This window comes from Ctenopharyngodon idella, chromosome 8, assembly GCF_019924925.1.
Source record: "Ctenopharyngodon idella isolate HZGC_01 chromosome 8, HZGC01, whole genome shotgun sequence".
NCBI classification, from domain to species: Eukaryota; Metazoa; Chordata; class Actinopteri; order Cypriniformes; family Xenocyprididae; genus Ctenopharyngodon; species Ctenopharyngodon idella.
In genome coordinates, this window is record NC_067227.1 from 20,305,859 (window position 1) to 20,319,534 (window position 13,676).

Sequence of the window (13,676 nt, forward strand, 5' to 3'; positions counted from 1 at the left end):
CATTCAGTCCAGTAGGTGGCAGTGCGTGTCTCCAGTACAATAGAACCCCCGGAAATTCTGCTGAACGCCGAAGACAAAACTGTTTGTGGACGTTTGTTGCACGTTTGGGTGAGTTTTTATTAATTTCACTGGGAAAAAAGGAAAACTGGAACGTGTCTGTCAGGAATTATTTGTAGATTTATATTCAAATAATTAGCTCTAGTTGTGTGGGTTTTTTTCTTGCTTGTTTACGAGAAACGTCAAGATCTTGTGTCTGATTCATTCATTTAGGCTATTCAGTTTCCATTAGCGTTCTCCTCCTTGTAATACAAAGATTTACCTTTTGTCGAAGTTATTTCTCATCTGCCAAATGTTCTGCAGGGTCTTATTTTCGCTCTCTTACAGCTCACAGATAACTTGTTAAGATGTCGATTGGAGTGCCCATCAAAGTTCTTCATGAAGCAGAGGGACACATAGTCACCTGTGAAACCAACACTGGGGAGGTTTACAGGGGCAAACTAATCGAGGCTGAGGACAACATGAACTGCCAGGTACTTTGCAAATGTATTGCAAACTAATTTTAATGCGTGAAAAATAAATGCATACTATCTAAAAGATGCTTTATTTTCCCCTATAGATTTTATCCTCTAAGTAGAGTTTAGTTTGTCGTTGTTTTATCAGTCTTTGCATTGGATATTATTCTTTCAATTCATAATAAGGTTTGCACAAAATGAAAGCACACCTCTTGTCTGTTGTCTTGTTGGAAAGTTTGCCTTATCCTTTATTTTCTATCTTCAATTTTCTTCAGATGGCAAATATCACAGTCACATACAGGGATGGCCGTGTATCTCAGCTGGAACAGGTGTATATTCGTGGCAGTAAAATCAGGTTCCTCATCCTGCCCGACATGCTGAAAAATGCTCCTATGTTAAAGAGTATGAAAAACAAAAATCAGGCAGCTGGTGCAGGTCGAGGAAAAGCCGCTATTCTCAAAGCCCAAGGTATATACAGCCTCTTGAACCCAGTCCACATATCTTACAGAAACATGTTTTTTGTTTGTGTTGTTTTTATAGAATTAATGAGACATTATTTATATTTTTTGTTATAAAATGACAAACTTTGTTTGCATTAATGTTTTTGCAGTGGCTGCCAGAGGACGTGGACGTGGTGGACCAGGACGAGGGAACATATTCCAGAAGAGACGCTAGTTTTATATTGATATCCCCTTTTTTTAATAATTTTACCAGCATTTCGGTTTGATCTATTTTATATTGTTCATTTTATGCTTTGGATAATAAATGGGTGATTTTTGCTATTATTTTGATTGAATCTGCGAGTTTTTCTGAAGTGGGGGTGGTGTGGTCTTTTTTGTTAAAATGTTTTTAATCTTGTATGCTGTATTCATCGGTAGAGTTGGGAATACTCTGACTAAAAATGTTCCCGAATCCAGGGATTCTGTGAAATATGCTCGGAATTGTCACTGGCCAGATTGTGTCAGTACTGCATTGTCACGAAAGGCAATCTTTCGCATGTGTTTTTCAGTCTTACCTGTTTATACAGTCAAGTCGACACTTGCAAGCTGTCTAAAGCCCGGGATACACTGCACGATTTTTGGCTGTCCCAGACGAAAGATTGCCATTGTGAAACAATAGTGGCGATTTCTGTGATTGTGGCTCTTAATCGGTGGTCCTATGTCGTACAGTGAGAGAGGTTCAAAGACAGCTGTTTTCCCAGTTTTGCGACCAAAGATAGCATACGATCATTTTCTGACAGTGTCAGAAATTCAGCATGATCATTGCACAGTGTGTTTGCTGCTACGACCTACGTCTACTGACCAGCCAATAAAAATGCGACATGAAATCAACGCAACGCTAAAAATTAAAACTGCTTACCTCAAGCTCTTTTCCTTTCTTCTTTCGCCGCTTCATTTTTTTTTTTCAGCACACATAAAAACTACAACTGCCAAAGTGTGATTCAACATTGTCTTTTTGTTAACTATTACCGCATGCTGATGTTTTATTCTTCTATAGAAACTTGCATCGTGGCCTAGGTGTCATCATCCTGTAGCCTACATGCATGTCGAATCCAAGTTTAATAGATCTATTTCGCACAGTGTGATAAAGTAATGATCTTATAGGTTTGCTAAAATCGTGCAGTGTATCTTGGGCTTAAGATGAGCTTCTGTGTGACACACTCGTGCTCACAGAAAGCGCCTATCGGTCAGCGCGTGAATGCCAAATTAAATTTTCTTTCGCGTCTCATTGTGCTTCTGTTCACTTAAAAACAAACTGTCAAAATACCCGTCGCAGTGAGTATTCATGTAAACGGTCAGTTATGACTTAAGTGAATGTAAACAGTTGGGAGAAAATCGGATGTCAGTATATTGGATCCGTGCATTAGATCTTAAAGTGACAGTAAACTAATAAATCTGCTGTCTATGTCTTTAATGATAATCATAAAACAAAAGAAAAATAATTATTCAATGCTCTTGGCTGAGTAACATTAAATAATGATCATTTATATTTCATGCATAGAGTGAAAATTGGGGTTTATTTTAAGTGTCTGTATAGGCTATTTCTGTAGTAGCCTATACTATAGACCTACATGAAACAGTTTATTCAATTGTATTTTTGATAAATATATTATTTTTTTTGCTTGAACTTTTTACTTGCATTATTTAGGCTAATAGTTTTTTTTCTGTTGTAATGAAATTACTTTAAAAAAACAAAAAAACATGGTGACAGCTTCTAGTTTCAAAGGAAAAGGATGTTTCTAACATCTTTTAAGCAGTAGTTTACATGGGTTGAAATTCAGAAACAACAGAAAATCCCTAGTGTTTTATATACTAATTACTATATATTTCCGTATTTACCATAGTTAAAAGCTATAGTATTTATAGCTTTTAACTATGGTAAATACGGAAATATATAGTAATTATATGCAGGTATGGCTCATCCACACAGTAAACTTCCAATAATGTAATTTGTTAATCATAAATGCATTCAAAAATTAAACAGTTTTGTGTTGGCCCTGAGTTATGGAAATTACATGTAGGACCTTTATACACAGTGCATGCCATTGTAAAGACTGTACTTCTGTCCCCTCTTCTATCCTCTTATCACTGCATTTTCAGCTCTTCAGGTCCCAATAGGCTATTCCCATTCATTAAGCTACCCCGATTACCACCCCTGCCTTAAATTTATACATCTGTACTGATGAATAAGTCAAGTCCCACCCTATAGCCTTTTACATTCAAAAAGCTGTTTCACTCAGAAATGTCACAATACAGAAATCAAGTCATAACTTCCATTATCCATTACATGACTTTAAGTTTGTTGAGCAGAATACTAATGATGTGAAATGAAAATGGCAAGATGCAATAGAGGTTTTGTTTAGTTAGACTCGACTTGGACTTTGCCCCTTTCAGACTCGGACATGACTCTGACTCGACTGGTGGACTTGAACCCAACGCTATTTATCGGTCATATTAAATGAACAGTCAAGTACTAAGACATACTACAGTAAGGACATATTTTAGTGTATTTTCTGTTATAATTATAGAATATGAGGTGTTCAGGAGCTGTTGGTCATGCATGGCGGAGAGGATTTAACCGCTTGATTTACATGGGTTTTACACGGTTATAGACACTGGCTTGCAAATGTGCTGAGTGCAAATGCTACTGGGTGTCTAACGGGCGTTTAACCAAATACATGCAGGTGGCTATCAATGCATATCTTAACACTTCCATTATTCCTGTATGATAAGAAATTACATTCAAAGCATGTGTAAATTCTATTGAGAAGTGTAGTAGATGTAAGGCTTCAGGAGGACACAGTGTTCTGACCTTACATCAAGTACTGTGGTTTCATAGTGGACAATTTCTTCAGCAATGGGTTGTAAGGACTGCTGCAGTGCTTGCTTCCACTGTTTTTTTGATTATGAAACACCTGTAACGCTGGTTATTAGTAGCAAAAGAGTTGGAGCCCTCTTCAGACTAATACAGTTATTGATCATCGCCTATGTTGCCATGTGAGTACATTTTTAGATAATTTTAAAAGAAATTTTGATTGCATCTGCTGGTTGGAGCTAAACTCTGCAGAACAATGGCCCTCCAGGAGCAGGTTTGGACACCCCTGAGAAGCCTATAGTTGTCTATTTCAGTGGTTCCCAACTTTGGTCCTGCTGGAGTACCTCCAACACCACACATTTTTGATGTCTCTTATCTTATACACCAATCTGAGGTCTTGGAGTCTTTACTAATGAGCTGATGAGTTGAAGCAGGTGTGTTTGATAAGGTAGACATCTAAAATGTGCAGTGCTGGGGGTACTCCAGGATTAGGGTTGGGAACCACATGTCTTGACTAAATAAATATCCTCATTTTTGTATTCCCATGGGTATGAAAATGGAGAAATGGCTTGTTTATTAGGGACTGAATTTAAAGTTACGATTTATATATATTACTCCCACATTTAAGTGTGTCATATTCTCAGTGAAATTCAATGCAGTCTTAACTGTTCAGTTTAACTCTACATCTGTATTATACTTAAAGATATGTCTGCTGGCAGCAGCACGCTTACCAGGACCAAGACTCAGTCATCAGCTCTGTCAGTACAAAGGTGAAAGGAAACATTTTGACCAATTCATCCATTATGGGAGTTCATGTTTGGGATGTATCTGAATATGTCATCCCACCCCAGGTATCTAATTTATTTGACATAAACCCACTGCAGAAGAAATACAATGGTTTCTCTGAGTTGTTTTGTTTGTCCAACTGACATATGACATATTCCAAATTTTTTTTTTCTTTTGGGTAGGGAGAAAACTCTTTCTTTGTGTTAACAAATATGATTGTCACTCCTGGCCAGACACAGAGCAGCTGTCCTGAGGTACGATAAAACAGACTTACATATGTCGTGTCCACTCTCACACATGAAGTGACTGTTGCATGTTGTATTATGAATGATTTCTTTTTACAGATTCCAAGTGAATTCACTAACTGTGAATCAGACAGTGATTGTAAAGAGGGATTTAATGAAATCCGTGGCAATGGTGAGTTTTCGTGTTCTGCATAACGTTTGCAATGTAAGACGCAAGTCAATGCCACAAAGCAAACTCCATAATCCTCCTCGCAGGTGTTCAGACTGGCCGATGTGTACAATACTCTGATACGATCAAAACCTGTGAGGTGGTGTCATGGTGTCCACTTGAAAATGACACCATCATTCCAAAGTGAGTGTCTTTAGTAAAAGTCAACAAGTATGATGCCATTTGCACAACTGAACCTGGGGATATTAATATAGTTTGTGATCGTACAGACCTGCTCTTCTCGGTGCAGCAGAGGACTTCACAGTGCTCATCAAAAACAACATACAATATCCAAAGTTCAGTTTCAGAAAGTAAGTTTATTCATTTGTAGATCATGCATTTTACTCTTACGATGAACAGAAGCACCATTATGGTGATCAATTAAATCTAAGGTATTCAATGATGACTGGTAGAGAGAGAAACATTATTTTGCAATCAAATGTAAATTTAATTTGATCCTTTCAAAGTCATGTTTTGTGTTATTTCTAGACGAAACATTCTAAGTCACATCAACTCCACATACCTAAAAAACTGCACGTTTAATCAAAAAACGGACCCACACTGTCCCATTTTCCGTCTGGGGGACATTGTAACCGAGGCCGGAGAAGACTTCGGCATCATTGCTCTTAAAGTCTGTATCTTCAATAATGCTATATATCTGTATTACTTTATGTACACTACTGTTCAAAAGTTTAAGGATAGAATTTTTTTTGGGATACAATATAATGTATCATTGCTTTTATTGAGCAAGGATACATTATATTGGTCACAAGTGACCGTAAAGACATGTTACAAAAGATTTCTATTTCAAATAAATGCTGTTCTGTCATGACGGCTCTCTGAGTGTTTGGCATGGTAATGGATAAGACAATGTTTGGTCTTGGCAGAATAGATCTGCTACGCTGCTGATTTGAGTACGTTACTTGCTACTGCTAATACATACACGACAAGCTGCTTTGAGCAAGTAAGACATGCTGCTGCTGCAGTACAATTCATACATGAATTACCTGTAGCAGATCTATACAGGCGGAGCTGGGGAAGGTGGAGGGTCTCTGAAAGTGTGCTGCACTGCTATAGCAAATGCTGACCAAGTATTTGAAGGTTGAGCATGCGAGCTCATTGGCCACTAAGACAGCAGGAACCAATCAGCTGTGCCCTATAGAGAATGATGTGATTGCAAGCAAATTGAGTTAAGGACCTATTAGCCTGCGCCATCTAGAGTTTCATGACAGAACTTTGTATTTCTTTTGAACTTTCTATTCATCAAAGAATTTATTTTACTTATATATTAGTGAAAGTTCTATGAGTTATTTATTGTAACTGACAGTGTGTTTTAATGTTAAAGGGTGGTATTATAGGGATTTTCATTGACTGGAGTTGTGACTTGGACTTCTCAGAACGCTTCTGCATTCCCAAGTATTCTTTCAGCAGACTGGACAACAAAAATCCTGAAAATAACGTTGCCCCTGGCTACAATTTCCGGTATACTGAAAAATGTGATTTTTGATTGTAACATTTTGTATCTAAAGCTATCCTTATTTCTGTTGGGTAACAATTTTGTTCTTCCCCACAGATACGCTAAATATTATAAAAACAATGAAAATGTTGAAACACGGACATTGATAAAGGCCTTTGGAATCCGCTTTGATGTGATAGTGTTTGGGACGGTTTGTCTGCTAGTCTCTAAGAGTATGACATATTAATCGGCATCTATTTAGTCAACATTCAGATTTGTTTACTCTGTATTGTTTTGTCTCTGTAGGCTGGTAAATTCCATATTGTGCCCACTATTGTGAATCTTGGGTCCACTCTTTCTTTTCTTAGCTTGGTAAGCACTAGTTAGGTGTTTTTTAATCACCCATTTGAGTGAAATGTCTTTGAATCAAGTATTTTCATATTGTTCCTGAACTTCTCCCAGGTGAATGCGGTTTGTGACTGGTTCATGCTTAATTTTATGAAGGACAGTGACTACTATTCCAAACATAAATTTATTCACCTGAACAAAAAAGGTGACTGTGTGCCACTGGTGAGTAAAAGTCACTTCAATTTTTCTGAATGATTTATTTATTGTTTTGCAAAATTATATAATTTTATACTGTTATAGAGCTCCATGGAGACCACCTCATATGGGACTCCATGATGGAATTGGACTGGACACTTTAAGTGCACTTAAAACCATCAACATCAAATATGTCCTTGTATTTTTCATACACTACCATTAAAAGTTTGGGGTTGGTAAGGTTTGTTTATATATATATATATATATATATATATATATATAATTTTTTTTTTTTTGAAAGAAGTCTCATATGCTCACCAATGCTGCATTTATTTGATCCGAAATACAGAAAAACTATAATATTCTAAAATATTATTACAATTTAAAATAACTGTGTTCTATTTTAATGTGTGTTAAAATGTCATTTGTTCCTGTGATGGCAAAGCTGAATTTTCAGCATCATTACTCCAGTCTTCAGTGTCACATGATCCTTCAGAAATCATTCTAATATGCTGATTTGGTGCTCAATTTCTTATTATTATCAATGTTGAAAATATTTTTGTGAAATATTAGGCAGCACAATATTTCGATCAATTAAACTGCTGAATAAAAGTATTCATTTCTTTAAAAAAATCTTACTGACCGCAAACATTTGAACGGTAGTGTATACTAAATTTGATCCATCACGTCTGATTAATATACTATAAAATACTTTATTTATTACAGTTTATGAGTGTATCAGTGTAAATCATTAGTAAACCAGTTTGGCTGTACATGCTTGACCTCTGGATTCAATTATTATTTTTTTTAGTTCAAAGGCATCTGTGTTAGTAAAAACTTAATGACATGTTCATGTTTCTTCAGGTTTTTTTGTGGTTGATATGATACATTGTTTGCTTTACAGGTTAAAATTGTAAAAATGACCTATGATATTCTGTATTTTTGATTGTAGTTAGTATCATTCCCTTTTATGCATAAACATAAGGCATTGTCATTCTGATTGAATTTCTAAAAACGAATAAAGTCTGTTATCTATTGAACTCTGTTGAACTCTGGTATGGCCTGATAGAGTCTAAGGCCACTGTATTTCCCATCAGTGCTTGGATATTCTGCTCTTATCCTCCATATACAGCAACTGGGTATTACTGGAATAGCATCTCTGGGTGTGCTGTCACCAAACCGCCATCTAATGAATTGAGCATAAGCCCAGTGGCGCAGCTGAGCCCCCTCATGCAGCTCTGCTAGGGGATCCACATAGAACAAAGCAGTCTCCAGGACGGAGCGACCAACAACCAGTGTTGAAAAGAGCGGGGAGGAGGTTATGCAGCGCCCTTTTCCTGATCGACAGCACAGCTGCTCCTGCAAAATATCAGAAGGCCGGCAGCAGCCACACTGACACCAGGCCGGACACCCAGACTGTGACGTCTCCAATAATGGTGTATTTGTGCTCTGTCCACTGCTGTGCCTTCTGGGAAGGTTTTCATCTACCATAAGCCCACCGCTCTGGCCATTCTGTACAGGCTCACTTCTGCTTTGGCTACACTGCAGAACACTCATCAGAGTCTTCATGCTCGCCAAATCATTCTGATAAGAGAACAGACCAGGGCTGTTATAGTTAACTAAGGGTACATTTACAGAGATGTACTAAAAAAACTGAAAGGTTTTTTCCTTTGCATTTTTCACATACAGATGACAACGTTGTCAAAATGATCCCCATTCACATGGATCCACAAAAATGATTTAAAATGCTGTATTATGCATACCAGGCCAGTAGTTGGCGATGTCACTTTGTAAAGAAAAACTACGTGCCTACAGACTGAACACGTAATACCTTCTGAGGAAGAAAAAAAAGTTTACCAAGATAATAAAATGGAAAATTGTAATTCAAAAAAAAAAAAAAAAAAAAAATCTAAGGAATGTTCAGGAATGTCCTGAGTTTTTCCTGTTCCTTTTTTTTTTTTTTCATGCATGCGCATGACATCACAGTTTTCACAAATTTGCGTTTTTGTAGTTTACAAGGTGACGATAACGGTATAGTTTTCAAAAACTTGAACTTTGAAACCGTTTTCAAAATTTTGGATTTTCACGCCATTGTCGTGTAAACTGCCAAACCGCATAAAAAAAATTCAGTTTTTAGTTGAAAACTGTGTCGTGTAAACAGCCACTGAAACGAAAACAAAATAATAATAAAAAAAAAAAAGTTAACAGCGTTAACTGACATAAAATATGAAAAATATTTATTTTATTTCAGCTAGTTGGAGAGGCAACATTTCTCATTTTAATTTAGTTTTACTTGTAATGAAATAAACTAAAACTGAAATAAAATGAATATAAACTATATAGACATTAAAAAACTAATTCTAATTAAAAAATGACAAAAAACAACATTTCTGAAAATAACAAACTAGAATGAAAATGGAATAAAAAAAATAAAAACTAATTCAAAATATTATTAAAAATGAATAGTATTTTTCACTGATTGATTTTGTGATAATGGAATGCCAAATAATGAATCCGACCAAAAAATTAAAATTCCTTGAAAATGAAAGTCATCATTTACTTACTCTAACATTGTTATAAACCAGTTTGACTTATTTCTTTTAAAACACAAAAACCTAGATAAATTAATTAATTCAATACAATGTCAGTACATATTGACTCATAAAAGCACTAAAGCCGGTCAGCAAAATGGTACATGCTGATTATTTTCACAATATTTAAACACCATTTTCACAAATTTAGCAGTAAAATAATGATGGCAAACCAGTGTAAACGATTCATTGATGGTGCAAAGGATTTTACAATTTTACAACATTATTGCTTAAATAACAGGTTCTTTTTCCCAAAAAACAAATTCTTGGGAAAAGCACCTGGGAAATAATGGAGTACTTGCTGACACTTCTGGGTGTTTTATTAGTGTTAAAGTGAGTCAGAATGTAGTTGCCATTGTATTGAGTTCATTGCGTTCTGTAGAAGAAAGTAGGTCATACAGACTTGTAATGACTTGAGAATGAGTAAATGATGACAGAACTTTCTTTTTTTGGGTGAACTAGTCTTTTAGTATAGTTTTATAAACCTAGGATAATGCTTTATTAAAGATTTAACAACAAGCATTAATTTACTGGCAAGTGTGTGACGATGTAATATGAGGATCTTACTTTGCGCTGGTGTAAGGAAAGGGGTTTCGTCTCCTGAAGTCTTTTCTTTCTGGATTTTTTCACCACCCTTAACTTGTCCTCATCCACAAATGACACACAAAGGAAGCACTGCAACAGACACATTACTACAAGCTAGATTCATACATACAGATTGTGTAAAGCATTAACAGTGTCAAAACTCTGCCACACAACAAACCGAGTCAGTGTTTTTAATGCGTATTCACCTCTTCCCGGTCCTGAATGGCCTCAAACTTCCTCTCTGTGTAGTTCTGCTTTGCCTCTTTTGAGTAACAGCCAGTCCCAATAAGCCAGTCCAGGAATATTGTTGTCTAAAGAAAAATAAATAATTACCATTGAGTTACTGCAAACTGTTTTCTGAATCGCCATCTGAGGGCTTAAGGGTTACTTACGATAGCATAATACGAGAGCGTGGATCCAATGTAGATGATTAGCTGAATGATGCTAAACTTTCCAGCCTGTGAAGAATATAGAGAACTTTTTATGTCTTAAAATCTAAATTAAACAGGCAAAGTTATGACAATATAGGATATGATCTCACCTTCCCAAACACCATCACATCAAACCTAATGCCATACATTTTAAAGAGCGTTCTCTGTTCCACTCCATTCACTGTAGAGTACCTCGCAAACCTACAAAAGATAATATCTTTAAGAAATGACTGTTTAAGAGTTCACATACTTTTCAGTATGATTTCAGTTGTTCACACCTGAAGTTGAGCCCAGGGTACAGGGTTCGGTTGCTTTCTTTTTCGTCCAGGCGACGGAACGAGTATTTGGGCAGACAGCTGTGAAAGATGCGGTTCAGGTCACAGTCCCAGTTGATCTGGATCCCAATCACACCACCCTGTGAAGCAGATACTACCAGCAATTAAAAACGGACAAGGCTATATTGGCGTGCTTTATAACTAAATTACACAAATACACTACCATTCATAAGTTTGGGGTCAGTACAGTTTTTTTTTTTTTTTAAAGAAATTAATACTTTTAATCAATAAGGATGCATTAAATTGATCAAAATTGACAGTAAAGACTTTTATAATGTTACAAAAGATTTCTATTTCAAATAAATGCTAAACTTTTTATTCATCAGAAAATCCTAAAAAAAATTGCATCACAGTTTCCATAAAAGTAATAAGCAGTACAACCGTCTTCAACATTAATAAGAGTACAAAATAGTTTTCTTGAGCACAAAATCAGCGTATTAGAATGATTTCTAAAGGATCATGTGACCAGGGTTATTATTGCTAACTAAAACATTAACTGAAATTAAATAAAATATATAAGAATTATATAAGAATAGTGTATGTTCTAGTGTGCTTGGAAAGAAAGGCATTTACCTCCACTGCCATCTCTGAAAAGTTCTCCTTGGCCTGACTCACAATGTCTCCCAAACGAAAAATGGGGCAGTACGGATTTTTGTAGCTGTTATAGATGCAACCTTTAAGGTCAGTGTCCTTCATTTCAGGCAGGATGTTTCTTCTAACACAAATAGATAAATGGATGCCTATATTATTAGTTTTTGAAAAAAATGAATATTACCCTGGGCTTTCTTCTGGCTAGGAATTTACTTTAAATACTTCACAAATAGTTCACATATGCTTAACGAATGTTAATTTGTGCTGTAAATGGCATAGCATTTGCAACTTATGTACTACCTTATGTAATTAAAGGCTGGAAATCTGATGTTATTCTTGATCATCACAGTGAAATTTTCTGCAGATGCTAAAAGAGCAGGTCTGGGGAAACAGAAATGAAAAAGCCTGACATAAGTAAACATCCGTATACAGAATCTCAGTTTATATCAAAGTGCTAAATAAAAGTGGATGTTCCTCAAACAGGTTCCTCAAACATCTCTATGGCAGCACTGGTAAGTCTGAACTGCAGTGTCAACTCTTTTACTCATTTTGTAACTTGTGCAACATCACAGCAAGTTTATTATAAAGTAACACTGCACATTACAGCACCTGGGATTCTTCTTGTTCTCAATGGGGCACCAAGTTGTAACTTCACATGTTTTCCTTAGTACGTCCAACTTCACACAGGCACCTGTTTGTACACCTTAGAGGCGAACACAGGAACAGACCTCAGATCATGGAAAGACTTTGGATAATGGTTTAGGCTTTCGTTGAAAAAAAAAAAAAAAATGCAGCTTGGGTAGTATTATTCAAATATTTAAACAAATGATTGATTGAATGGTCTGGCATTGAAATGTCTCCTCTTAAGCTAGATAACAAATCTGCAGCTAGGACACAAATTGCAACTTCATATAACATTACCATGGCTATGTTGGTCAAAGAACCCTTTCTCGCAGTCTTTATCTGTTCGACACAGCTTTCCATGTGGTGGGACCTGAAGTAGAACATACAAACATCTGTTGAATGGATTATATTTGGCTTATAAGGACAGTGGGGGGTGAATCATCACTTAATATCATGGGCCACAATGGAAATAAATCTTAAGATATATTTCATTTTTCACTTCAACAGAAATCAAAATAACACTTACCTCTGGGCAGTTACCTTGTTTTTGGTTCTTTGTGACTATGACATTCGTCGCAACAAAGAAAGAGTTTTTTCCCTGCCGAAATAAAACAAGAACAACATTTCATAACTTATTACCTTGTTTTCAAGTGTTATTGGAATACAAGCCTAAATCTGCTTAAGAACTAGCTTATTTTTTGTGGTATGAAAAATAATAATAAATGGTGGTAGTGTTACCTGAGATGGTCCACTGTAATCCACCACATCCCACACAACTTTTCCAATGTCTGGTATAGATATCTCTGCCACTCCCTTAACCTTCGTGGTGACAGAACTGACCACTAGATCATACTCTTGATATTCTTTATTCCATAACATCATGATACTGGAAAGTAAAGACATAAGACTGAATTGGGACTCTGAATGAAGAATCTAGTTTCATCAGTACATCTAAACACAGCATAACAAGTGTAAATGACACAAACTATCACATGAATGAGCTCTTGTTAAATGATGCGGGGGCGAAATGCATGAAAAACAGCGGAGACAAACTACTCAACTACTTACCAAATAAACATCAAGATCACTGCGTTTAAGGTCCATTTCAGCGACCCAAGTCTGACGCTCTTGATTTTGACGAGTTTTTGTGTATCATATTCACAGAGGTTCAGCAATATGCAAGGCATGGCGGTGATTTAGTAAACACTGGGGAAGAATGACTGCGGAGTGCAGCTATACTGAGCTCGCGCAGAAGAAGTAGGTCACATGGTCTTCTGGAAGACAGTTATATACACTCTTTCTTAGGACGGAGAAAGAATTTAACTGAGACAAATGTATTCAACATGATTACATATTAATATCTATTTTCATTTCGGAATTATTCCGCAGTCTTTAAAGAAAAAAGATCATTTAAATACATTCTCAATAAATATATTTTCATTCCCTGTTATGCA

General features: G+C 36.1%; 3 protein-coding genes across 5 annotated transcripts; 2 read left to right on the top strand and 1 right to left on the bottom strand.

The window, feature by feature from the left end:
* The first annotated feature begins 1 nt into the window (after position 1).
* Positions 2-1,297, top strand: snrpd3 (small nuclear ribonucleoprotein D3 polypeptide). Of its 2 annotated transcripts, none has more exons than XM_051902955.1 (4): positions 2-108; positions 385-530; positions 788-980; positions 1,123-1,297. In XM_051902955.1, the coding sequence occupies exons 2-4, from the start codon at positions 405-407 to the stop codon at positions 1,185-1,187; spliced, it is 384 nt and encodes a 127-aa protein (XP_051758915.1). In that variant the 5' UTR covers positions 2-108; positions 385-404; the 3' UTR covers positions 1,188-1,297. The 2 variants fall into 2 exon arrangements, with proteins under 2 accessions (XP_051758915.1, XP_051758916.1); XM_051902956.1 differs by having other exon boundaries at positions 19-108; positions 361-530.
* Positions 1,298-1,430: 133 nt separating this feature from the next.
* On the top strand, positions 1,431-7,615 carry p2rx4b (purinergic receptor P2X, ligand-gated ion channel, 4b). 2 transcript variants are annotated; one of them, XM_051902952.1, is made up of 12 exons: positions 1,431-3,500; positions 4,531-4,678; positions 4,796-4,867; positions 4,958-5,030; positions 5,114-5,210; positions 5,297-5,377; positions 5,556-5,697; positions 6,412-6,548; positions 6,640-6,733; positions 6,829-6,894; positions 6,985-7,092; positions 7,171-7,615. In XM_051902952.1, the coding sequence occupies exons 2-12, from the start codon at positions 4,631-4,633 to the stop codon at positions 7,204-7,206; spliced, it is 954 nt and encodes a 317-aa protein (XP_051758912.1). In that variant the 5' UTR covers positions 1,431-3,500; positions 4,531-4,630; the 3' UTR covers positions 7,207-7,615. The 2 variants fall into 2 exon arrangements, with proteins under 2 accessions (XP_051758912.1, XP_051758911.1); XM_051902951.1 differs by lacking the exon at positions 1,431-3,500 and adding an exon at positions 3,545-4,009.
* A 143-nt stretch (positions 7,616-7,758) lies between these two features.
* Positions 7,759-13,473, bottom strand: p2rx7 (purinergic receptor P2X, ligand-gated ion channel, 7). Its single transcript, XM_051902950.1, has 13 exons — positions 13,291-13,473; positions 12,961-13,108; positions 12,749-12,820; positions 12,520-12,592; positions 12,208-12,301; positions 11,899-11,979; positions 11,581-11,722; positions 10,951-11,087; positions 10,783-10,873; positions 10,634-10,699; positions 10,448-10,552; positions 10,224-10,331; positions 7,759-8,649 (listed from the first exon to the last, which is right to left on the bottom strand). The coding sequence occupies exons 1-13, from the start codon at positions 13,407-13,409 to the stop codon at positions 8,098-8,100; spliced, it is 1,788 nt and encodes a 595-aa protein (XP_051758910.1). The 5' UTR covers positions 13,410-13,473; the 3' UTR covers positions 7,759-8,097.
* Between the last annotated feature and the right edge of the window lie 203 nt (positions 13,474-13,676).

Coding starts and splice junctions, on each gene's coding strand:
- p2rx7 (XM_051902950.1), bottom strand. CDS start 13,409: ATGCCTTGCATATTGCTGAACCTCTGTGAATATGATACACAAAAACTC. Junction 11,088..11,580: donor TTTCAGAGATGGCAGTGGAG/GTAAATGCCTTT, acceptor TCTGCTTCACAG/GGTGGTGTGATTGGGATCCA. Junction 10,700..10,782: donor ATGTGATGGTGTTTGGGAAG/GTGAGATCATAT, acceptor TATTCTTCACAG/GCTGGAAAGTTTAGCATCAT.
- p2rx4b (XM_051902951.1), top strand. CDS start 3,870: ATGGGTTGTAAGGACTGCTGCAGTGCTTGCTTCCACTGTTTTTTTGAT. Junction 5,698..6,411: donor TCGGCATCATTGCTCTTAAA/GTCTGTATCTTC, acceptor TTAATGTTAAAG/GGTGGTATTATAGGGATTTT. Junction 6,549..6,639: donor GCCCCTGGCTACAATTTCCG/GTATACTGAAAA, acceptor TCTTCCCCACAG/ATACGCTAAATATTATAAAA.
- snrpd3 (XM_051902955.1), top strand. CDS start 405: ATGTCGATTGGAGTGCCCATCAAAGTTCTTCATGAAGCAGAGGGACAC. Junction 531..787: donor AGGACAACATGAACTGCCAG/GTACTTTGCAAA, acceptor AATTTTCTTCAG/ATGGCAAATATCACAGTCAC. Junction 981..1,122: donor CGCTATTCTCAAAGCCCAAG/GTATATACAGCC, acceptor ATGTTTTTGCAG/TGGCTGCCAGAGGACGTGGA.